The sequence below is a fragment of the Protopterus annectens genome, chromosome 10.part0, assembly GCF_019279795.1.
Source record: "Protopterus annectens isolate FY-2018-M chromosome 10.part0, PAN1.0, whole genome shotgun sequence".
Taxonomy (NCBI): domain Eukaryota; kingdom Metazoa; phylum Chordata; order Ceratodontiformes; family Protopteridae; genus Protopterus; species Protopterus annectens.
Window position 1 is genome coordinate 125,114,376 of NC_056744.1, and position 26,646 is coordinate 125,141,021.

Genomic DNA, 26,646 nt, shown 5'->3' on the forward strand with positions numbered 1-26,646 from the left:
CTCTAAACCACACAGTAGCAGCTCAGGTTTTCAGGAGGTGGGGGACGTGCTGCGACCTATTTGCAACTCCATTAAACACCAAGTGCCAAAGGTTCTTCTCCTTGATCCCACATCAGGAGTACCAGCCATGGATGCTCTAGCACAACCTTGGCCAACAGGGCTACTTTATGCCTTTCCTCCAATTCCGCTTCTTCCCAGAGTTATTCAAAAGCCTCTCAACTGGGGTCTTCAATGATACTGATTGCCCAGACTGGCCTCGTCAGGTATGGTTTCCTACCTGAAGAAGCATGCAGTGGACGATCCGTGGACTTTAGACCTGATTCGGACTTGCTAATCCATCAGTCGGGACTTGACATCAGTCCCTTCAATCTTTGAAATTGACAGCTTGGCTCCTCCACTTCCGACTTTAGTTAGAAGGCACACACTAGACCGAAGTTGTTCACATTTTATCTTGACCCACAAACCCACCACTAACAAATTGTACCTTAGTAAGTGGAAGAGGTTTGCTATCTGGGCTCAACTCAAGGGCTTAGACCCTATCACTGCTCCTGTCCCAGAGGTCTTGAAATTTTTAACATCCCTGTTTAATCAGGGATCTTCTGTCTCAACTATTAAAGTCCAACTAGCGGCTATCTCTAAATTCCACGAATCCATGGATCCTCCTTTGATGAGCAGCAGACTATGCAAAACTTTCATTAAAGGTGCGAGCCTATTAAGACCACCAATTTTTCATCCTGCACCTCCGTGGGATCTTGATTTGGTGCTTCGCATTAACATCTCCCCTTTCGAACCGGCTGCTACATGCGAGTTAAAATATCTGTCTTGGAAAACTGCCTTCTTAGTTGCAATTACTTGCAAGAAGAGTTTCAGAGCTTCAAGCCCTGTCTATTAAGCCACCGTTTGATTTTCCACAAGGATAGAGTATCACTTAGGCCTAATCCATCCTTTGTCCCAAAGGTCTGTTCTAGTTTCTGCCTCCAACAATCTCTAGAGCTACCGGTTTTCTTCCCAAAATTCTCCAATGAAGCAGAATACACTCTTCATAAATTGGATGTTCACAGGCAATTACGCTTCTATTTAGACAGGACTCAGCAACTTCGTAAGTCAGACCAGTTGTTTGTGTCCTTCTCAGATAATAAACTGGGCCAAACCATCACAAAAGCTACTATCTCAAAATGGATCAGAGATTGCATAACTCAGGCTTATTCTTCTGGCGATAACCACCTTACAACATCTATCAAGGCTCATTCTACCAGAGCTATGGCTACTTCTATAGCTTTTCATTCCAAGCTCGCTATATCGAAATCTGTGCGGCTACTTGGTCCAATCCGCACACTTTCATTTCCCACTACAAATTGGATGTGGCATCTAAAGGACGAGCTTCATTTGGTTCCACGGTACTCAGGAGTGTTTTCCAGTGAGCCACCCAGGATTCAGGTGCTAGGACGCTGTCCCATCATTCAGAATGTAGGCGAGATAGGATCACATAACATCTTTTAGTTATGTACTCACCATAACTTCAGATGTTTGGGATCCATCTACATTCCTAATACGCACCCTCCTTCCCACTGCCTTGGAGATCAGAAGAGATTGAACGGTTTTGAGTTCTACTGTTTTATCTTGTTTCATCTGACGATGTTATATAAGCAGGGTATGCATGTGTGCATGTATGCGGACAAACTAGATCTGGGGGACTGGTAGTGGTGCATCCTGGGATATGGTAAGCTCAGCCAGTAAGAGACTTCGCTCTTTGGCATAAGCGTGCCGAGTCGGAGCCGAGGGATCGGCTCCGAACCCATCATTCAGAATGTAGGCGAGATGGATCCCAAACATCTGAAGTTATGGTGAGTACATAACTAAAAGTTTGATGGCCTTTGGTCTAGAGGGCAACACGATTGCTCAGTGATCTCTGGCTCAAAGCTGCAAGGCCTGTTGTTTTATCCTGGCTTCCAGTTACTGTCTGTGAGGTGTCTGATTATTATATCCCTTGGTCTGTGTAGGGTTTTTCCAAGTACTCATCTCCTCCTATCTAGCAAAATGTGTGTATTACTTGGTGTGCTTAAATTGTCTATATGTATTGTGATACAGTCACTGCTGTGCTTCAGAAGTGCCTTGCTTACTGTGGTGTTGTGTTTGTTGTATATACCTCAGATGGAGTCCTATCATAGAAGGCAAATACAAAATTTCGAAGGCCGAATCAGGCAGGCAAACCAAAGAGAGGCAATTCTGCATGACAACCTACAAAGGAACAACTGTGATTAGGAGTATATCACACCTACTACCTCTGAGTCTAGAGACGGTCCTGAAGAAGAATCTTTAAATTAACTCATTCTTTTTAAGAATTAACTCATTCCCTCCGATGTAGCTCTGGAACTTTACACCATAATTTTCAATGGACGGAGGCTAAGCTTTTTGATTTCACATTTCAAACAAATGTTTATATCTCTGGAACCACAGGAGTTGCTAAATAAGTATAAATGGGAAATTTTTCAGCACAGACTATTTTTATACTAGTAGTATTCTTTAGGTTCTAGTTCTTAAACTGGATTTTATAAGCCACAGTAAACATAGTAACTATTTCGTCTGTAATATTTTGTGAACAACTTACAATATCTCAGCAGTCACTCAGTTACACACATACTGTTAGCAGCATTTTGTTCATCCAGCTGAGAGCTTTCATATGAGGCTAAGCAGTTTGTGCTATTTGGTTGTAGAGATTAGAAAAGCATAACATTTATGACAATATAAATATATGAACAATAATATCTTTTTACATGCACCAGACAGAGATTAGATGTCAATACAGTTGCATTTCCGGTTGTATAAGCTTTAAGATGAACTCTTCCAACACTTTCTGTAGCATGGTTTTGAAAGTAATTAATTCAAGTATGAACAAGCGATATTTGACACCTAGAGGCGTCAGTAGGATGCAACTGCAGAAACACATACAGGCATCATTCGGCTGTAATGAGTGTATGAAGGATGAAGGGAGTCGGTGAGGTGTACCTGAAATCTGAAATGTGGATAGGAGATTTTACCCTATAAAGGAGAAATTAACAGAACTACTCCAGCCTGTATGGTAAAATGAGTTGAAAGGAAAAGACAGATGTTCATCGTGTTTCACTGTTGCAGTCATCACTGTAGGGTTCTTCCTGCCGGCAGGCAGTCCTCGGTTGGCCAGAATCCCAAAGTCTGGGTCCGGCGTCGGCTGTTCAGTCATGTTCCCTGACGTCAGAGCGCTAGGAGTACAAAGCTGCCAGCCGACGACATGTTCTCCAGTCTTTCTTGCCGTGCGGTGAAAGCAGTTCGCAAGTGCCAGTCGGCTGACTCCTGATATTTTTTCGTGCTTCAGTCCGAAGACTTACTTCTTCTCAAAGCTAAGTACACCGTTGGGGAAACTTTTTTCTTGCTCCAGTCCGATGTCAGAAAAAGTTAATAATTGCATTTCTTGTGGGAAGCAAATACCTCATAAGGATTTCCATTCTTACTGTATTCCTTGTTTAGGCCCTGACCACGACGTAGCTAGTTGTCGGTTTTGTGCTAGATTTAACCAACGTACGATTAAGCAAAGGTACGATTTTGCTTTTTACTACTTTGGTAGGCGATTTAATTATAAAATGTCGTTGGACACTCTTCCGACTACCGGAGTTCACAAACGACGCAAGGATAAGGACAGGCCTCTGAGGTCCAAATCAGACGACGTTTTACAAACAGAGCCAGCTACAGGTTCGGCCGTCGTCAGTGAGGCGCTTTCGCAGCCCCTGTCGTCGGCCATTTCAGAACCGATTGCCGAAATGGACTCCCACGAGGAGCCAACTAGGCCTTTGAGCACTCCAGCTGCAGGACCTTCGGACAATGCTCCCTCGGATGGGTCCGGATCCGCTGTGCAGGTACCGGCTTCGGGAGGGGGTTTTCAGGCCTACACAGCTTCTGATAAAGGCAAAGCCAAAATCAAAGACTCCTCCTAAATCTAAGACACCAGCCCAGGTCTCTTCTGATCCGGGACCCAAATCTCAGAAACAGCTACTTAAAATGGCGGACGACTTACTAACCATGATTAGGGGTTCACATCCCCTCCAGATAAAAGGCCAAGGCAAGAATTGGATTATGAATCTTCTGATCAAGCATCTATTTCTTCATTGTCTTCCTCTGAACAGGAATATACTTTCCCTCCTTATGAGGATTCTGATGCTGAGGAATCCATTCCATCAGCTTCTCCCCCTGAGGATTTTTCTTTTGGGGAAACTTTACATGACATGAGGGAACATTTTCACTGGGAAGGACAGGAGTACTCGGAATCTAAGAGAAGGCTTAGGGATTTCCTTCTTCTTCCCCAACATAGACCCCTGGCTATCCCTCCTATTTCGGATATTGTGGATGATGCCTTTTCTGAGGCTAATTTAACTCCTGACTCCTTTCCTCCAGCCTCTGCTAAGCCCGACAGATATTACAGGGTCCCTGACTCCCACCAGTTCCTTTACAAAAATCCTACTGCTGATCCAGAAACCATTTCTCAGGGTCCTAAGGGGGGGGGGGGTTAAGGCCGCTTCTGCTAAAAATCCTATTCTGACAGATAAGGATTCCAGAGCTTTGGAGAGATGAGGCAAAAAAGTGTACACTTCTGCTACTTTATCTATTAGGGCTTTAAATTGTCAATTTCATATGCTAAAATATCAGCAATTTCTACTGTCTGTTATGAAACAAAAGCTGGGTACCATTACTGCATGTGCAGATAATAAGAAATTACACGATTTGATGCATGCCACTGAACAAGTGGGTAAGCATGGTTTACACTGTGGTTTTGATGCCTTGGAGGCTTCTTGCAGGGCGGCTGCCTCTGGCACAGTCATTAGAAGACATGCTTGGTTAAAGGAGCAAAACTTACCTGATTAAGTGAAAGCAAAGTTACTGGATGCTCCTGTTCAGCATATTGTTTTGTTTGAGTCAAAGGCTGAAGAGGTGTAAAGAAAATGGAGGATAAGGCAAAATCCATGCAAACGGTTAAGGATTTCTTACAAGTTCAGCCCCCAAGATTTAGCAGAAATTGGCCAACTAAAAATTGGTCCTTTCCCAGCTTGGACAGGCCTCAGAGGGGTAGATATAGGCGCTCAAGAGGGAGGGCCCAAGCACAGACCTCTTACAGACCTAGACAGTGGAGTGCTTCCACCCCCAGGGGTGGAGAGGACAGACCTCAGTCTTATAGAAAACAGGCCCAATGACTCCCCCTGCATGGCTCCAGGAACTTTTCTCCTGGAAGCCCTTCTAGGAGGAAAACTCTCTCTTTTTCAACAAAATTGGACCTACATAACCCAAGACAAGTGAGTTCTGGATGTAGTTTCAAGAGGTTACAAATTCCACTTTCATACCTTGCCAAGACCAAACGGATGGTCAGACCTACCAAAACACCAATGGTCAGAGGCATTAAACCAGGTGGGATCCCTCAGGGCTATGAGGGCCATAGAATTGGTTCCACAATCAGAGATGGGCCAAAGTTTTTACTCAAGACTCTTTCTAGTTTCCAGAAAGCAAAATTCATGGAGACCCATCTTGGATCTGTCAGTCTTAAACACTTTCCTGGACACCAAAGTTCAAGATGCTTACTCTGCAGTAGCTCCTGCCAATGTTGAGCAAAAATGCATGGATGGTGACATTGGATTTAAAGGAGGCTTACCTACACATCCCAATCAGACAGGAGTGCAGAAAATACCTCAGGTTCAAGGCCGGATTGAAACATTACCAATTTTCTGCGCTGCCCTTTGGCTTGTCTACTGCGCCCAGGGTTTTCACCAAGTGCCTGGCACCAGTAGTAGCCTATTGCAGACTCAAGGGAATTCAAATTTACCCTTATCTGGACGACTGCCTTATCCAAGCAGACAGCAAGGATGTCTTACTCCAGCATCTGGAATTTGTTCAAAATCTTCTCAAGTACCTGGGATTCACTGTGAACATAAAAAAGTCAAATTTGACACCCACACAACAGATAATTTTTCTGTGTGCTCTCCTAAACACAACAAACCAGATGGCATTCCTGACATCCGAAAAACAACTGCAGCTGGCTTCAACTTTCAAAACCTTGGCGTCAATAACTCAGCTTACTGCAAGGAAATTCCTGCAGGCTTTGGGTTACATGGCCTCCTGCATCCTTCTCATACCAAATGCAAGGCTACATATGAGAAAAATACAATGGTACCTAAAAAGTGTATGGTCCCAGCATTGCCACAGTCTAGACACACAGATTGCTGTCTTGCCTTGTCTACAAAAGGAATTTCATTGGTGGACCATGGCATGTCTTCACAACAAAGGGAAAGCCTTCAGTCTGCCTCCAGCCAGCCAAGAGTTAACCACGGATGCCTCGGATTACGCATGGGGAGCCCACTTGCAGGGAAAAGGTCTGCAAGGTTTTTGGACAGAGGATCAGAAGCACCTGTATATCAATTTAAAAGAGATGTTAGCTGTACAGAATGCTCTCTTGGGTTTCAGGGATCTTCTACAACCAGGACAGCTACTGATACGGACTGACAACACCACAGTTATGTGGTACATAAACAAGCAAGGATGTTCAAACTCCTACCCCCTTTGCAGACTAGCCATGACTCTTTGGAACACAGCTCTAGCTTGCAAAGTGGATCTACAAGCTCAGTTTCTGCCAAGGAAACAAAATATTCTGGCAGACAGCCTGAGCAGGAACCTGTCAGACCCACACGAGTGGATGCTAGACACTCAAATATTCAAGATGATTACAGAAGCCTGGGGCTGCCTGGACATAGATCTATGTGCATCCCCCCTCAACCACCAGTTACAGATTTTTTTGCACAAGGACATTTCACAAACTAGCATGGAAAGTGGATGCACTATCATTCAGTTGGAGAAACCTCTCTGGGTATGCCTTTCCACCACTACCTCTTCTTCCACGGGTGTTATTAAAGATCAAGCAGGACAAGCCCAAGATGATGATTTTACTGGCCCCACATTGGCCTCGTCAATTTTGGTACTCAACACTGATGAATCTATCCCAGGAACCACCTTGGATTTTACCTCAGATTCCAAATCTTTTGTCCCAACACCAGGGCCAGGTTCTGCACTCTCATGTCAAAACTCTTAGTCTGGCAGCCTGGCGAATTCGGGGTCTATGATTAATCCTTCCCTTCCCAAACAGGTCATGGATGTCATCTTAGAAGCCAGACGGCCTAGCACTAGAAAATCTTATGCAGGTAAATGGAAGAGATTTTGCACCTGGATGCATGCTCAGGATTTGGATCCCCTCATTCCTAACATTCCACTGATTTTACTTTACCTGACAGAACATGCTACATAAGGGTTTATCCTTCTCCTCCATAAAAATACATGCCTCAGCTATCTCTGCACATTACAATACAGATCCTCCAATCTTTTCCCATCCACTTCTGAAACAATATCTCAGAGGAGCAAAGAATTTAAGGCTCCCTAGGACACCACCCATACCTGCCTGGGACCTCAACTATGTTCTGGAAAAACTCACTGTGCCTCCTTTTGAGCTTGCTGCCACATCTGATCTTAAGTATTTATCATGGAAGACAGCTATCCTGCTGGCTTTGACTTCAGCCAGGAGAGTCTCGGAGTTACAAGCACTCATGGCTGTGGAACCTTATATTATTTTTCACCAAGATAGGGTGTCTTTAAGGACTAATCCTACTTTCATGCCTAAAGTGGTTTCCAAAGTGGCTTTAAATCAAACTATTCACCTACCAACTTTTTTCACTAATCCACAAAATAAGGGGGAAACGATTTTGCATTCCTTGGTTGTACACAGACAACTTCGTTTTTACCTGGACAGAACCAAGCATATCAGGGAAAACAGAGCAACTGTTTGTTTCTTATGCAACAAATTTCCCAAGGCAAAGCTATTTCAAAACGGACCATTTCTAAATGGATTGCTCATAGAATCAGATTTTGTTACTCTTATCATGGAAAGCAAATCCCAGGAAAAATTAGGACTCACTCTACCAGAGCTGCTGCTACTTCAGCTGCCTTTCTCAGGGGAGTACCTACCAAAGATATTTTGGAAGCTGCAGCTTGGAGTTCAGTGCATACTTTCTCTAAGCACTACAATCTCCCTCTTTACTCTGTCTAGGGCAGGCTTTGCTTCTGCAGTCTTGCAGGGCCTTCTAGCCGCCCCTTCTACTCTATAACCACCACCCTTTATCTCAGCTTTGGGATTCAACCCTACAGTGATGACTGCAACAGTGAAACACGATGAACGTAGTACAGTTGTGTACACTTACCATAAATGTAGATGTTCGAGTGTCTTCACTGTTGCAGTCTGGGTTACCCTCCCTCATGACCCCTCTTATATTTTCATTAGTGTGGTTTCCTACTTCACCCTTCTTCTGAGGTGTATTTGCTTCAGGGTATGGGGTTTGTCGTATGTTACTTTTATTGTTTACTATTAGCCTTCATTTTTGGGCACCTGACGTCTGGGTCAAGAAAAACTGGAGAACATGGCGTCAGCTGGCAGCTTTGTACTCCTAGCGCTCTGACATCAGGGAGCATGACTGAACAGCAGACGCCGGACCCAGACTTTGGGATTCTGGCAGACCGAGGACTGCCTGCCGGCAGGAAGAACCCTACAGTGATGACTGCAACAGTGAAGACACTCGAGCATCTGCATTTATGGTAAGTGTACACAACTGTACTATATCTGTAAGTACCACTTATTTTCATGCCAATTGTGAGAAACCCTATATATGTAATCAGTGTGAAAGAATAGTAAAATTGCATTGACTGAAAACAAGCCACATTGAATTGAACTTTGGAAAGAATTTGTCCTCTGTTGTAAACAGACTGGAATTGTAAACTTGCATTTACAAGAGCAGTTGCTGAAAAAAAGAAAACATTTGTTGAAACAGACTAGCAGTGTATTCGTTACTTGATTTATTTTCTGTTACTGTCCACAATTTTTACAAAAAAAAAGCAATGCTATATCCATCATTGTAAATAATCCTTGGCTTAAAACTGAAAAGCTAGTTTCAGGGATTGTTTCTGTTGTTGCAGGCATAGTAAATTGCTACTATACATTGTATTTATCCTTACCCAGTTTATCTTTGAAGGGTTGAAAATCAGCCTGCCTAACAGCCCTTTGTGCGAACCGAAATGATGAAAACCGTCATTCCGAACTGCACCGAAGTTCAAAAATCAGCAAATAGAAAAGCAGATTAGCTGATTTTCAAACTACAATTTCAAATACATACCGTAATGCAGGGGGGGGCAAGCCCCCTTGCACCCCACACACACCCTACTTTATTATTCTAAGTCCGAGGTCACACTATAGTGGGGAAAGGGTCCACTTCACCATCCCCACTTATCGTGCACTCAGCACCCAAAATGCTGAATCTGCAGTGAGCGAATGTCAGGGTGCATTTGCTCATTGCACATTTCGATGCATTTTTTTTTCAGTTATCCGAAAACTTGAAAACATACTTCCGCACAACTGTCTTTCGACAATGTGCGTTTCAAGCTTTCAAAGGTAAACCTCCTTAACCTCTTCACTTGGGTCATGCTGAAAAAAAGTCAGTATGGACCACTCAACTGACTTAGCTAATTCTTAAAGTAAATGTAAAAAAAAAAAAAACTTTAAATCCTTTTGAAAAGTGAGAACAAATGATGGATGAAGTTGGAGAGAATTGCAAGTGGCTGACAGATTTGTTCCTACAGGATTAGAAAAAAGATGCTAAAGTATTGGAGAAAGTTATGTGAAATCAGGGAAGTAAATTAAACACAGGAGAAGAAAGGAAGTATAAACTGGAATGAAAGGCTGTAAGAGGAATCCAACCAATAATAAAAAGGAAAGGGAAGTTGTATGGAGGAGGGAAAAATTATGTAAAGAATTGAAAAGGGGTAGAATGTAGTGATGCAGTAAATGGAAGAAGAGATAAGAAATGGACAAGACTTGAGAGGGGAGAAGGGTGACAGGCTCAGACAAGGGATAAAGAAGAAATGGCTAGTTAGGTCCTACAGTTAGTCTTAGAATATCACAGCAGATGTCTGCACACAGTAAGGAAGGTGTGGGATTACAGAGAACCCGCGGCAGAGTGGGATCATGGGAAAGGATTAGACTGGTTATGTGGAATATAGGGGGGATTATGATCACTATAGCATTACAATGATGAAAAAGTTATGTGGAATATAGGGGGGGTTATGATCACTATAGCATTACAATAATGAAAAGGAGATCAAATAGTTGTATTGCAGGAAATGAAGCTAAAACTCAAAGGAGGATTTATTTAAACTATACAAGCCATAATACCCTAAGAATGAAGTGTATCATGTGAGTGGAAGAGCAGGAAGATAGTGGTGGGTTTATTTTGGAAAGGACGGATAAGTATCAAAAGAGAAGTACAGAAAAGTGAAGACAGGAGGTGGTTTATATGGAAAGGAAAACTGCTAGGAAAATTTGGTGAAACGATAACATAGGAGTGGATTTTATGACAGACGCTTTGAAGCACGAAAAGGGATTGGAAGAGATTCCAGAAGCAGAAATAATTCAGGAGATATTAATGTAACCATCACCCTGGACAAAAATCAACCATATTGCAAACTGGAATAACATTTGAAATGCATAGAGAATTAGAAAATTGTATGATATGGTGGGGTTGAGTAAAGGAATGAAGAGTGGATCGTACTAATCTAGGCAAGCCAAATGGACAGATTTCTGATTAGAAAAACAGCTTCAGGTAACGAGTATAGGGAGTAGCTGTAATGGAAAGGAATTTAAGCTTAGTTTTGGTGTCATTCAAAGGGGATCCAATTTCTGTCAGCCTGGGATGTCATGGTTGACAAACCTCACTCCTTTGCCAGCGACAGTTTGCACCTGGCACCCCTAGGCTTTCAGCTATTGGCAGAGCCTCTTGCTTTCCCCATAGTGCCTTTTTTAGACAAGGTTTCGAAAACAAAATTGCTGACATGAAAATTGCCAGTCATAGCAAAATAAGGGTCATGCTGCTGAGTGCTAGAAGCTTAAACCAAAAACTCCACATCCTGGAAGCACTTCTATCACTAGAAGATGTAGATGTCTGTGCAGTCACAGAAACCTGGTTCAAGGCTACAGTACCTTCTACACTTTCAGACTGCAAGCCGAACGTGTGAGAACCAAAGGAGGCAGTGTTTCTATCTATATTAGAGATAAATTCAGCTCCTGACTAGTTAGACTGGACAACTCCATGGAGCTACTCCAAGTTCAGATTGCTTTCGGTAAGACCCCCATTCATGTCATAGCTAGTTATAGATCCCCCTCCATGAATCATGATGCACATGAGGACTACTTGAACAAACTAGAGTCAGTCCAAATACTGCCAAACACTGTGGCCATGGGGGATTCCAGTTATTCCACCATCAACTGTGAAACCTAATTTAGCCCTTGCTCACATGCGCAAACGTTCATTGACTTTAACTCAAATGCCTTGGAACAAATCGTTCAAACTCCAACAAGAGGAGCAAACATACTAGAGCTGGTCGTCACCAACATAACAAACAGATGCACCACCACAATTGTTGGACCCTCAGTTAAATCTAACCACAAATCAGTCACCTTCAAATTGGCACTAACACCAGAACTCAAAAAGGGTGAAGTTAGACTAAAAAACTTCACCAAGGCAAACTATACTCTCCTAGGGGAAGGTATAAATGCATTCCAAGCCCCGCACCCAGCTGGAAGTGGTAACTACATCAAAGCCCTGTACAATCACTTGTATAAATATATAGACTTGGCTGTTCCACAGAGAATCAAAGCCAGAGTCCCAAGTAGAAACAAGCCACCCTGGTGGACATTCAGCATCGACAAACTTTACAACAAATGCAAAAGGTTGCTGTCTAGGAAAATTAAGGTGAGGTCCCAACAGTGAAAAAGCATCCTCCTCATCCTCAACAGGCAAATAACAACATGCCAAATTCTCTAAGGATACCTTTGAGAACACCTAGCAATCACATCCAAGAATAACCATAAGGCCTTTTATAGCTATGTACGTAGCCTTAAAGGTAATACCCAAGCATGTGAAAAACTAGTGAATAACTGTATCTACGCTGATCCCGCAGAGACAGCAAACATGCTAGTGGACAGATTTGATGAAAAGTTCACTCCCCTATCCTCTCCAAACTTATCACAAACCTTGCCCTCAACTTCAACCCACCCTACATATCCAAAGAGCAGGTCATTAAAGTCTGATCTAAGGCCAAAAACACAGCCTCTATGGCACCAGGCAGCATCCCAGGCTATCTTCTCAACAAACTAAAACATCAGCTAACATCACCATTAAATATCCTATTGAATCATAGCCTTTTTACAGGCTTTGATGCTGTGGAATGGAGAACAGCAACAGTTATTCCCCTCCACAAAGGTGGCTTAGCAACTGACATGGGGAATTATAGACCCTTAAATCTGACCAGCCTCATCTGTAAGGCCATGGAATGTATCATCATGGACTTCATAAATAAAGACGTAGGCAACCTCCAGAAACTGGATCTGATTCAATTTGGCTTCATCAAGGGCAGATCCTACCTGTTAAAGCTGGTGGATTTCTTTGAAAATGTGACCAGTCTATTGGCTTGGGCAGATCTGTGCGCACAGCATAATTCGACTTGGCAAAGGCCTTTGACACAATCCCACACTCGGGCATTACTGATAAACTTAGCAAACTGAATGTAAACCCCCTTTGTTGTAAGATGGGTTGTTGACTGGCTCATAAACCAGTCTCAGTCAGAGTTGGTGACTCCACATCAACCAGCGGACCTGTCACCAGCAGGGTACAACAAGGGTCAGTGCTGGGGCCCCCTACTGTTTGGTATATACTTATCAGAAGTTCAGGCCAAAACTAAGGGGCTGTGGCTGATCAAGACTGCGGATGAGTGTCAACTGGGTGCAATTATCGAATCCCTAAATGATGTCAATATACTTCAGGAGGGCCTTACCCAGACCAACGACTGGTGTCTTCGTGCTGTCTCAAACTAAATACAAAGAAGTGCCTAATCATTTCCTTCAGTAAAAACTATGTCCCGTCACACTATCAAATTAACAATACCCTATGTACCTATGAAACTGTAATAGATCTGGGATCACAAGTAGACTATGACCTTAACTTTGACCACTATTTGTCTATTGTAGTAAGCAAGGCCTTCTACATAGCACACTTGATTAGCAAATACATCATCTTTTGAGCAAAGGAGGTTATAACCCCTCCACACTCATCACTAATCAAACCCGTAATTGAGTATAATGCCCCTTTTGACATGTACCGTACAAAACACCTGCAGCAATTGGAGAGATCTCAGAGGTTTCTAACAAAGATCAAGGGTCTCCACCACATGCCTTACACAGACCAACTAAATTCCCTGTCACTGTACTCATTATCGTATAGACTTCTTAGGGGGGAATTATGCCTGGCTTAGAGCAGTCTCTGAACCAAGCCTAACAAATTTGTTGCACATCCGTAAATACATCGGGACTAGAGCTTACCCATTCCAGGAACCTAAATATGGCCTGCAACTTGAATAGGACATGCTGGAGGGACAGATTTGTATTCCGGTGACTACAGCATTTTTGGAATAGGCTGCCAGTTTATGTGAAGCAGAGCACTTCTATGGCAGTGTTCAAAAGGAACCTGACGAGTGGGTGGGACACTATAAATTCATACCAGGGATAGCACCCACAACCCTCCTGGACATGGACAGTCATTACTAAATACAGCCCTGGGTATTGACTAGAGTATCTATGGTATTACATTGGGATGAAATGGCTCGGCTTGAAATGACCCCTGGGTCAATAGCCTAATAATCTCCTATGATCCTGTGATAAGATCGTTATTGTCTACTTTTTTCTGTTCTTACTACTGTATTGTGTAATCTGAACGACATGTTGATTACTGATAAATCATCTGCTAGTGTAACATTTATATTGTAAAAGTCCTCTATTGTTCATTTTTCTTATTTTATACTTGTTGGAGCTTTTCTTCCCAGGCCTCTGCTGAAAAAGGACCTGTGTCCAGTCGGAATTTCCCGGTAAACAAATGTAATAAATAAGAGATCATACACTGGTAACATTGTTAATAATGAGGGACGTGGAGGGGTGAAATGGGGCATCACGGAGCTGAATGGAATGTATGAGAACGAGTAATAAGGCACAGAAAGGAATATATAGTGAAAGACATGGTGCAAGTAAAAAGGAAGGGAAGTGAGAATGTGTAATTAGAATGGAGTAAATGTAACTGAGAATGAGGTAGAAGTAGTGGAACAAAAGAAAAGGACACAGAGTCTGAAGAAGGTACAGAAGTTGGGTAAATGAGGGAAGAATGACTAAAATTAAGGAAAAAGAGGTGAAGAGATGCGAGACAAAAGTAAATGTAGAAAGTGAGATGAGATGTAGGAATGAGTTCTGTTTTGGGGGCAAGGTAACAAAGGAGAGAAATACTGTTTACACAGAGGCCAAAAATATAGAAGTAAAGGAAAACTACAACTGTAGAAGTGCAGGATGATGATAGATGGAAATAACTAACCTATACAACACCGCAATGTGTGTTCAAGGGAACTACAAAATGAAAGCAAGGATATTATAAGGAAATAGAACAAATCAGACAAAATGAAAGGGAAAGAATGCAGTCACAGATGATTGAACAGAATGTAAAAAGGACAGGGGACTGAAAGGGAAAAACAAGCAGTAGACACTGAAGTATACCCAGTGGGATTTTGTGAAATAGCTAAACATTTTTAAAACTTGATCCGAGTAGAGTGTCTAACAACTATACTATACAAGGGAGGATGGCACACTAGGTGTATAGGCCATAGTTGTACTACCAAAAGAGGGAAGGAAAGTAGAGTTGCAGGAAACATTAGCTGTAACCCGCAGTTTAATGCAAAGATTAAGAAAATGGCAACTATAGCTTTTTATTGAAAAAAGTATTGACTAAATTGATGTAGCCTGGGTAGGTGTGATTTGTTAACAGGAGGCAGTCACCTAAACACTCATGGCTACTCGACACCTTTATTAACACGAGGCAGTCACCTAAACACTCATGGCTACTCGGCACCTTTATAAACACGAGGCAGTCACCTAAACACTCATGGCTACTTGGTACCTTTATAAACACAGTAGAAAGTAAGGGGCTAGGCACAACATGGGTGGTCGTGTCTGGTAACAAGGAAGCCTTTAATTAAGAAAGATTGTCTTTTGAAAGGATGATCCAAGAGGAAAGTGGAGTGGGGAGAAGATTTAGAATATGGATAAAAGAAATGTATTACAAACCAAGGACATAAATAGTAGTGAGTGGCTCATCAAAAGAAATAATCAAAGGGTGAAGAACAGGATGCCTGTGATCCTACAGATGACGTCTGTTCTTATGGGTGATAAAACTGTCAGCAGGAAGGAAAAGGGGGGGTGTGGAGAAAGAGACTTAACTGGAATGTTGTAGTCATTTGCAGATGGTTGCATAACTATGTAATTATGGCTGAAGATATGGAAGGGACGTGGAAGGTCACCATGAGATAATAGCCAGACATCATTGGTCTGGAATGCAAAAGACAGTGGTAAAGGAATGCAATGATAATGGTTGGTAATGGGCAGAGTACGGAATACATTAGAGGAGATGGTGAGAGATTTTTTTTTTTTTTTTTTTTTAAGAGAGTAGAGGTCTGAAGCAGAAGGTGGAGTTTCTCTGATGGCAAAATAGGATTGCCAATTTGCTATGCAAATGACATTAAAATGATCTGTGTTCCATGTAATAAGGCTTAGTCCAATGAAAAGTGCATAAGGGTGGATAATTATCAAAGGGAAATGTGAAACACTCAATAACAATGAGAGTAGAAAACTGCAAGGAACAGATTGGGAGAAAGGAGAAATGGTGAAGCTGAAGAAAGCTATGATCTGTTATACAATGGTATTTGATATGTAGCATCAGCTACAGGAACTGACATAGGAGGATATATGGTGGCTTCCAGAATGTAAAGGAGAGCTAGAACAGAAAGGCAGAGGACAAGCATTAATTAGAGAATTGGGGCAAATGAAAGCAACAGAGAAAAGCTAGTTGCCAGAAAAAAGAATTAAAAAAGGCTGGCATATAAATATCAGTTGGCTGACAAAGAATGATGCACTTAAGTCAGGAATGCAGTTAAGAGTCACCAGGCTCCATAGCAAGCAGGAGTGAAGAACTGATTAAGATGCAATGAACTCTCAGTTTTATGAAGGGCTCAGAGACTGAAAGAGGTGGGAAGGCAAAGGCAGGAGTGAATGACTTACATCAGCTTGTACATCCTTGGTTGGGGGGTAGATAGAGAAGGTTCATCTTCCAGGCCCATGCTTACACTTATCAAGGGTATCAAAACTTGTCAGAGATTTGGGGTGCATGGGTACACTTAAAAAGGCCATTGTGGTCGTTAGCCTAGTTAACACCTATGAAGAGTGAAAGTGACTGAGCAGTGGCATCAGCAGAGAGGTTTACATACCTCTTAGCTCAAGATAGAAATTGCAAAGTTGATTGAACAGGATTTGTGTTGGTATGCATGTTCTGAACCACAACTGTGTTTCGGGGTGGGGGGAAGATTGATCCAGCAGTGGCAACAGCAGTTAAGAGGTTTTTGCATACTTCTCGACCTCTTAGCTAAAGGGATCATTGAAGGAAATGTTTCATTTGGTGCCAGTGAAGTTCTTGTGCAGGCATGGACAAACTACTGAGGGAATTGTTGGGGAAAATGTTTCATGTGGTGTCAGTGAAGTGCTTTTGCAAGCATGGACAAACCATGAAATGTATCACTGGGGGAAATATTTCATTTGAGGTTATGTTTGTAAAGTGCTTGGGTCTACATGGACAAACTACTAAATGTGTATTTCGGAGAAGTGGTTCATTTGATCTTAGTAAAAGTCCTTGTCCCGGGATCATTGGGGGAAGTTTTCCATTTGAAGACAAATTGACTCCTTATGGAGACATAGACAAACTTCTCAAGGGATAACTGGGATAAATGTTTTGTCTGGTGTCAGTAAAGTGCTTGTGCAGGCAAGGACAAACTGCTAAATAATAATTTTAGGAAATTATTCATTTGGCATCAGTGAAGTGTTACAGCCTGCTTTAGATCACTTATGGAGTATGCTAAAACCTGTGTTATGGGATTATGAATGAAAACAGTATTTTACTTAGCTTATTCTTGAGGGCCAGAATCTTCATATTGGCTACATGCTAATTTATATCCGAAATAGCACAGTAATGAAGTAATCACTATTAGTGCCATTACTTATGTCCCCAGTTCAGTTCTAAATGGTGGCACTTTATCTGAATCTGTACAATCTGCCTATGAATTTTGACACTGCATTTCCTCCCACAACCAGTGATATAATGTGCGGTGAAATTACACTTCTTCACTTGCTCTTACTGTATTGTGTGTCCATGTGCCCAGCAGTTCATTGTTACTCTGTTCAAGATAAGCTTCAAATCTACTCTGTCTCTGCAATGATACTAAGTGGGTAATTGAGGACATAATGAATGATGTTTGGCAGTGTGGCATGTCTGACCACCTCAGACTACATGAAGCATCACTGTTGGCTTACACAATACTTTTTTTCACATACAACATGATTTGGAGCTTTAGGAAAAAGATATCTTTCCCAAATGAAAATAAATAGCTTTAGGTAAAAAGTGTAGGTCATGATCGTTAAGGTATTGGGGACATTTTATCTTAGTCTCACACCGGATTCATTATCCGGGCATCTTCTCCAGTTCATAGGCATGTCTTAGGTAAGCATTTAGTATAGGGGGAGATGAGGTAATGGTGATGTATAACCAATCTACAGAAAAGTCTGTAGGAATAGAAGGTATTCCTGTAGAAGTTAGTAAGTTAGAAGATAAAAAAATGAAAAATCTGGAAGGTTTTGTTTAACAGTATTTTAAGAGGAGGAGAAGTACCAACATCCTAGAAGAAAGGGGTGACAGCTGTAATACCTAAACAGGGTAAAGATCCATCAGCTCTAGCTTCTTACAGCCCATTTCAATACTAAACCATGATTTTAAGTGTTTATGTCTATAATGGCTAAATAAATGGCAGAAGTGATGCCGAAAATAGATTAGTGTGGTTGTGTGGAGGGGAGGCAAACATTTGACAACATTAACAGAATATTGATGATCCAGAGGGAAGCAGAATGTAAGAAAATGCCACTGTTGGTCTTGATGCAGAGTAAGCATTTGATAGAGTAGGCTGGGACTTTAGGAGCAGGGCAATGGAAACATTTTCATTCCCTGATTTATAAGGTTGATTAGGAGGAGATATGAGGGATCGGATGTGAAAACTAAAGTGGGTGGAGGTGACAGTTGATAATCAGAGCTTCAGCAGAGGAACCGGGCAGGGGTGTCCTCTCTTTCCCCTTTGCCATTTGCATTGTATTTAGAACTATTGGCAAAGAAAATAAGGGACTCAGGAATTCAAGGATGTAATTGGTGAGGTAGTCAAGAAAAAGTGAATTTTGATCAGGAAAAAATGAAATGCAGTGATACAAAACAGAATGGTAAATGGCAGTTTGCTGTATTATCTCTGCCAGCAGAGAAATTTGAATCACAGCCTGTAAGTCTAATAACTAAACTAATGAAAAAACAGACTGCAGCTATACTTGGAAATGCAGAACTCAGCACAAAAAACAGGTCAAGTGAAAGTAACAAAAAAAATTATATAATACTTTGGAGAATGGTTCTACTAGACCCATTATAATATACTTTATCATTTTGAATGAGAAAAACTGCACACATTGTCAGTTTCTTTTGCTCTATGTATTTTAACAAAGAACAAATCCAGCAATTTAGCAAGATGCATTGCCTGTACTACAAAATGCATTTGATGCGGATTCCAGAGTAGGCACTAAATAACTTAGGTTCACTTGAAATTCAAGTTGTAGAGAACTCCCTGTACTAATGTTTGTGAGTTGAATCACACATGCTTTCTATAGAAATAGCAGCAGGTAATACAATCCATTAAAGGGACAACCGCAGTGTTTAAAACTTGGGTCCAAACTACAGCTCACTACATCAACGCCCATTTTACCACATCACACCACTTCCCACCCGCAGTGTCATTTTTCTATTAAACATCCTGTGCATCTTTGATTTCAATCCTGTTTTGTCTCCCAGTGTCAATTACTCTTAGGTTTTAAGTTCCTACCAGGACTTAACATTCCAACTTAGCTGCTTCTTTGCTCACATAATCCGTGCTCAGGTAATAACTGTGCAGCTGATTAATCTGCATATTTTATGTAATATCCTGAGTTGTGGCAATTTAAGTATTTTTTTTCTTTTTGCTGATATACTTCTTCTGCCCACATCAATGATCGATCATGTTACTCTTACATGAAAAGTTGCCTTTTACGAACAATCTGTCTGTGAGGTTCCCTCTTGCAGATTGGTTTCAAGACATATTATTGTTATTCCAGCAACTTTCTAATTTTGTAAGGTCAACATTTAAAATCTGTACCCATTTTAGCTTTTTTTTCCATCCGTGGTTTTAGGTTTTGTCCTGATTTCTTGCTTTAAGAGGCTGACACGTACATCATCAGCAGAAGGGCTGCTGAATCAGTAGACCGGTAAAAGGAGTTGGAAATCACAATGTCTTGCCGGTATTGGCAGAGAGCAGCTTTTTTTTTTTAAGGTCAATAGGTACAAACTGTCCCTATTCTTGTTCCCTGTTTTATTTTAGGTTATGTCCTGATTTCTTGCTGATAGAAGCTGAGAGGTATACCAGCAGCCAAAGAGCTCTACGAGGCTGACAGGTGTAGCAGCTCTGGAAGAGCTGCTTTAGGTTTTGTTCGGATGTCTTGCTCTACGAGGCTGACCGGTGTAGCAGCTCTGGAAGGGCTGCTTTTAGGTTTTGTATGGATTTCTTGCTCTTTGAGGCTGACAGGTGTAGCAGCACTAAAAGGGCTGCTTTAGGTTTTGTCCTTCTTTCTTGCTGTACCAGGCTGACAGGTGTAGCAGCACTAAAAGGGCTGCCTTAGGTTTTGTTTGGATGTCTTGCTGTATGAGATACGAGGCTGACAGTGTATATCAGCAGCCAAAGGGCTGCTGTATCAGAACACTGGCAATAAGAGGTAAAAGTATATGATTGCGATTACTTGCTCTTATCAGAGTTCCTGCAGCTTATCAACAGCTCCTTATAATAAAAGTTTACTTTATAGAACAGTCACTCTTTTGTGGCTCGTTTCTCTAATAACCGCAACACTCATTTTAAAAAGCTAACTTTTACTGTCAGGCGCAGTTGGTAAGCACTTCCAAGCAAAACATTGCTCTGTGTTCATCTTTCTTGCTCTAAGAGGATGAGTGGTATGGCATGGAGTCCCTGTTACAAGAGGTTACCAACCGTAACTCTCAACTGTACAGACAAAATATACTGCACTTTGAATGCTCATATCTGTATTCTTGACAAGGGCTCCACCGAATCAGCAAACAGCCAATGAATCAGAGGTGCTGTCTCATGTATGCACACTGAGTGGAGGCGAATCACAACCTCTAGGCCAGTTAGACATTCTATTGAGTGTTTTGTATTTAATAAATTTTGGTCTGTTTTGCTGACCTTGTGGTTTACTCTATAATGTCCAGCATTACTCTTCTCCCATTTCTCTTCTGTAGTGGCAAAACAATTGCATGTTTCCATTAAAGGGGAATGAAATAATAAATCAGTATTTTATTAAATAATGATATTACCATCTCCCATGAGTCTATAAGATGTTATAAAATTTGTACGCCTCATCTTATGAGTTCCTGGAGATGTCATGATGTTTACCTTTCTTAATTTCATGAAGTATTCCATAGAAATAATTAGAAATGGTGCATTTAGTTTTAGTAGATGGTCTTTATGGTAAATTTTGAATTCCTGGTAGTGGAAAATGTACTTTCAAATGCAGATGGCACCATGTCTATTTAATTTGATAATTAGTCATTGACTAATAACACCCTTTGACTTAGACACAATCTTCTTTGTGGTGTGATTGAGGAACATATTCCTATTGTCAGTTTTTTCTGTAAGCAATCTGATTATATCCTTCCATATAACTGGTTTATCCAAATCCTATGTATTCACTCACTCATCCTTTACTCCGTAGAACCCATCACATATACCTACTGATATTCCTCCTGATCATACCTCTCAACCTAGAAACATCAAAAATCTGGACAAAGACCCATGGAAAATGGGTACAAATCTGTACGCTGATTAACATAAAATTTGTGCACATAATTATGTAGCCCCACCCACTCCAGTGGAATTGTGGGACATCAACTTACAAATGCAAACTGAAGAACAGACACCGAAAATATGGCCCTAGTGTAGACACACACACACACACACACACACACACACACACACACACACACACACACACACACACACACACACATACACACATACACACATACACACATACACACACACACACACACACACACAATCAATCCAAGATTCTGGGGACCTCTATAAATTCTCTGACCTCTTAGTCAGAGGTCACTTTGACATGATCTTAATCAAACCATCCACTCTGCTATAAAATGTGCAAGATTTTTCTTTTCTACACATCCTAAGGCTCACATATTTGATGCAACTCAGTACTGGCAGGCACAAAAGCACTGTACTATTGCATAAAAATGAGAGAGAAAACTGTTGCTGCAGACATTTACTAAGCTTCCTCCAAAATAGTAATTTTACATACGCCCAGACAAACCAGACAAATCAGAAGGCTCCAACAGGAACTCTCTCAGCCCCATTTCCGAGGGCAGTAGAAGCTACATGCAGCTGAAACTTGTATTTGTCTATGTACGTATGGACTCATTGTGCACTAGTCAGGTTTAAAGTGCTGTATCAGAAGCTTGGGAACCAAGCAGCAACTCATTTTACCTACCAATTACCGTACCTCTTCCAGTGTAACCACTGCACAGGTGACACAGAGAAGACTGGTTGTTATGGCCAAGTATTTTATTTTCTCATCATGACTGATCAATATTTTAGTCCATTCTGTATATGATTACAAATGATTGCTCTTAACAACTTAGTTGACATCACAACTCCAAGCCAGGCAGAAATCAGCTAGAGGAAATACATAATTCGATATAAAATAAGCAATCGAGAAAATGCCTTATTTTTTTTTATTCCCTCACCGACCCTAACACTTCACAATCCTGTTCCAGAATTATTTTTCACATTCATCAACACTATTCTGTTACAATATGCTGTTTATTCTACCCTGCATCCAGCCTCCTAAGTTCCAGGAGCTCCTTCTTTGGGCTTGTGCCAATTGTGAATATGAACCACCCGTGTTTGTGGCCCAACCATATTCTGTACGTATGCTCCATTACAATCAAAACATCACTGTAGCTGCAAGCAATGCAAACTCTGGTATCCTATCCAGAAGCAAGCTAACTTCCACCCCCAAGCTGTGTTTACCTTTGCAGTGTCTCGGTTACCCCTCAAATAAAGGGCATGTAAAACTATCTAACCACATGCTGTCTGCAAGGAGTAACCTTGTTGCCCATATAAAGTTACAGCTTTCTATAAATCACTGCTCCTCTTTAGCCCCTCACATCTGCCTAGCCTACAGTTTATGTGAAAGCAAGCCTGATAAATGATCAGACCAAACGTAAACAGCTTCTTTATTCTTGCACTCAAAACAGAGCACCTTCTACCGTGTTCTATTTTTACTTACCATCTCTGGAACAACACTGCTCGCTTCCAAACCCTGAAATCTCAGTCCTTCTGCCCGGATCGACCTGAAATTCTTGTGGTTGCTCGGCTCTGCTTTCCATGGATACTAATGGAAGGCTGGTGCTATTAAAAAAATATCCAAGTAATTAGCTAGTGACGTGTTCCAGTCCAGGTAGAACCACCTGCATTCCTCTCATTCGGGGTGAAACTAAAAGACCAAAGCAACACACACTGCGATTGACTATAAGTTTTCGATGTTTACGGTAAGCACGTTGGGACGTTTTATGGATGACCTGTTGCCTCGCCCAGACCTAGAGGTACTTAATTTTTACTTAAAATTTATTTGCACTATTTCTGTTTCATCAGTTATAGACACACAAGTCGACTGACTCCGCAGTTCAAAGCTCTCTGGCAGCAATAGGTACTTGGTGAGAATAAAGGGGAGTTTGCACTGATGAACAGATCTACAGGTGTTTTTTCTATCATTCAGAGAGTGCTTCTTAAAGTGATAGCAAAGGTGCATGATTTATTTTCTATCATTGCATCTCTTTTAGTCCGGAAAGGCAAGTCTTGGCAACATCTACAAAATATTTTCTGCATAACTTGAAAGCTGACAGATAAAGGATTCTGGCGTGTGCTCTTCTCAGTCTTTAAATATTAAAAGTCTAGTATTGGGCTGGCATATTCAGAAAGTCAAAGGGAAAGACTAGACGGAGGAGTACTTGCTTATTTTGCTGTATGTAAGTTCTGAAAAAAATAAATGTTCCCATTAGAGGTACATGCCAGATTTTATAATGACCCTACTATGAACATCCTTAGTTTTATGTTTTATTTTGAACATCAGTATTTTTTCTAAATCGTAGTGCAAAAATAATAGCACTGTCGTAAAATAGCAGGGACTGAAATGTATGTACAAAGCTGGCCACCACACGCTGCTGAATAAAAAGGCAGTTCCAGGTTTTGATACTGTGTCAATAATGAAACAATTCTAGGAAAAAAAGGTTGCCCTCCTGACAGAGCATCCAGTATACAGTTAGAAACCGCTGTGGCACTAACCAGCAGTAAATACCTGTCCTAAGTGCATCCATTATGGCCGCGAAGGAAAAGCCCAAATACAGAAGAATTGCTTGAAAATACATGCTCCTGGTTCGAGTGTGCATCCATTATGATCACGAAAGAACCCCGCTAATTCTTGCATTTGAAATTGCACGCATACTACGTACAGTGGAACCTCTCAGTCAATTCCGACAAGCTGTTCATGGAGCTGACGTAATCGTGCATGCCTCTGCACATGATGACGTCAGCCAGAAGAAGAAAAAAAAAAGCAGAGAAATTCAGAAATTAAGGGATGCCACTTGGGAATTGTGGCACCCCATTTTTTGATCTTCAAAACCGGTAAAAAAACGAGATTCTTGGTGTGGTTGAGAGGTATGCTCCTGATCAAACCTCAGCTAATTCAACTGAACAGTAAGCCACAATGCAGTTTACTAACTCACTGACACACACTTGGTAGTGCAAGCCTGTTTCCTGAACAGAGGTTGCAAACAGAATTCTTTATTGTTAGCATTAATGCCCACAATTTAACTTGTAGATTAATGTTTACAATTTCCCATTGTAACAAGTAAAATAAATATAAATAAACACAATAATGTTTCATTATATTCAAAATGTTATGTTGCTTATAGTCTATGGGTATCTAGCATTGTATTTTTCTATTTTTTGATCCAGTCATTAACCTTCCTGGTTATACCTGGTATTATTTGTACTGATTAGTAAAGCTGAGCACTGCACAGTACGTCATATTCTATGTGGAAACTGCATTGCTACTGTACTAACATTGTGCAATTAGAAAGATTTTTGTATTATGGATCAACAGTATGCTTGCCTTTTCCAAGTATACAATGACTGAAAAGTGGTTGCCTTGTAGTTTTTCAGTCTGGAAACACTACCCTGCTATTTTAGTTTATTTGCACAAATACTGTGAGTGATCTGGCTTGCACACTGTATTACCTGTGCATTGGCAGACTGCAGTTTTATGTTTGTGTGTGTGTGGGGTTGCTATTTTACATGACATGATAAAACATAGTGTTACTACATAATAAACATGTTCTCACTGAGAACAGACAGATAAAGGAACTAATTACTTTTTGGCAGAAGGTAGAGTAGAATACAGACATATGGGTTATATGACTTCGGCACTGACAAATGCTTGTTATAAGCTACACCTTCCTTTTAAATGGTATGCATGGTTCATCAAGCTTGCTCTGAACTAAACAGCTTAACACTTATTCATTTGCTACTTCTGCAGCTAGTACTCCCAGAACAGAGAACTGTACAACATAAAATCTGATAAATGTGTTGTCTTGTTTTTTTCCTTTCTTTCTTTCTGTAAGAGGATTGTCAAGACCAAACTACCATGCAACCTGCCATGCTACTGACTCCACGTTGTAATGTATCCTATTCATGAAGTTTGAAATATGGATGCAGCCATTTCCTCAGAAAAGGAGCCAGACATAAACAGATGGTAGAACATTAGTTTTAAAACGCTTTCTAGCAGAAGATGTTTAAATATGTTCACCAGTCTGCTGTGCATTGTAGCCTGACAATAAAAGGATTTTTCCTACAACTTGATGCAACTGGCTTCTACTGTAGAGGCATAGATCTTACTTGATGCACATGAATCCAGATGTCTTGAACATTGACTGAGTTCCTATCCATCATGAGCATTTTGGTGAAGGATATGTAGTATACAACACCTGTTACCACTGGCCTTTGCCTGTAAAAGGGCTACACTGTATTTGTGGGGACCAGTGCAAGTCCATCCCTTCTGTAGGATTATAAAGACATTCAGTACAGGATGCATACATCATGCTGTAATCGATTTATCAAGATGCATATAGTTAAGTGTCAAAAGAATGAAACCATAGTAATCGATTTGGATTTGATAGCGGCTACCTGAACTGTATGAGCAGCAGTGGAGATTGCATTGTACTGCCGTATAAATGAGTGTTCACCGATATTCCTTTAAATAGTCTCTGGGATAATCACATAATGCACAGTTAGCTTATCACTGCAGGACTCTCTAGGATTGTGCATACATATTTTATGTGAATGGTTTATGTATATATTCATTTAGTTTTTGTATGTATATTTATATTAACCATTTATCACTGGTTCTTTAAATTTTTATTGACAGTTTAACATGTGATTAATTGAAAAGGATATATAATGTTGTCAAATGGGTAGATGTTTTTTTCTGAAGAAGTTCACGTTTATTAAAGTGAATGAAAGCTAATATGAAGTGTACGTGCTTTCCTGACGATAGTTGGTGCCAGCCTGTATTATAATTGTTGAGTTTCAGTTTCACATTTTTATGTATTTTACTTAATGCTAAAAAGGCCAGAGCACAAGCTTGCTTCTGATACTCTAGTGATTTCATTGACACATTTGACACCTTTGCAGCATCTCTGAGCTCCTAAAACATATATAAAAACAAACCATAAACAAGCTATAAACAAAAAAATCGTTGGCTAGTGGTGACTGCAGCAACCTAAGCCCATCTTCATTTCTTATGCCACCACAAACCAAGCTGACCACTTTTGCAAGCTCTGTTTATTCTCTCTGCTTGATTCACACAGTAGTCAATCATGGCTCTGTAGTTAATATGTCATACTATTGTAGCGCAGAATATTCCATATGAATAGCTCATTTTATATGCAGTTTTTGTAGCAATCTTATCTACTATTTTTTTTTTGGCACTTGGCACTCCTTCAGTTTTATTGTTTCTTAGCTGAATGAATTGTTCTGCTTGCTTACAAGAATGACCTGTGCCATTTGGGATCTTCCTGATATAAGCAGCTATAGATCCAGGTGAGAGACGCATCTGGGGCTAGTTATAAGATGCCCATGGGGGCTTACCTGGATTGGGTTTGTTCAGTCCATATTAGGAGTAATTATCACTCCCCT

The 26,646-nt window shown here is 41.0% G+C and overlaps 1 protein-coding gene across 1 annotated transcript in view; it reads left to right on the forward strand.

The window, feature by feature from the left end:
* Positions 1 to 26,646, forward strand: part of HELZ (helicase with zinc finger) — a 3,197,037-nt gene that overhangs the window by 1,731,897 nt on the left and 1,438,494 nt on the right. Inside the window, exon 14 of the mRNA XM_044085095.1 lies at positions 6,399 to 6,426. Coding sequence (XP_043941030.1) covers positions 6,399 to 6,426 — 28 coding nt within the window. The remainder of the gene's footprint in view (positions 1 to 6,398; positions 6,427 to 26,646) is intronic.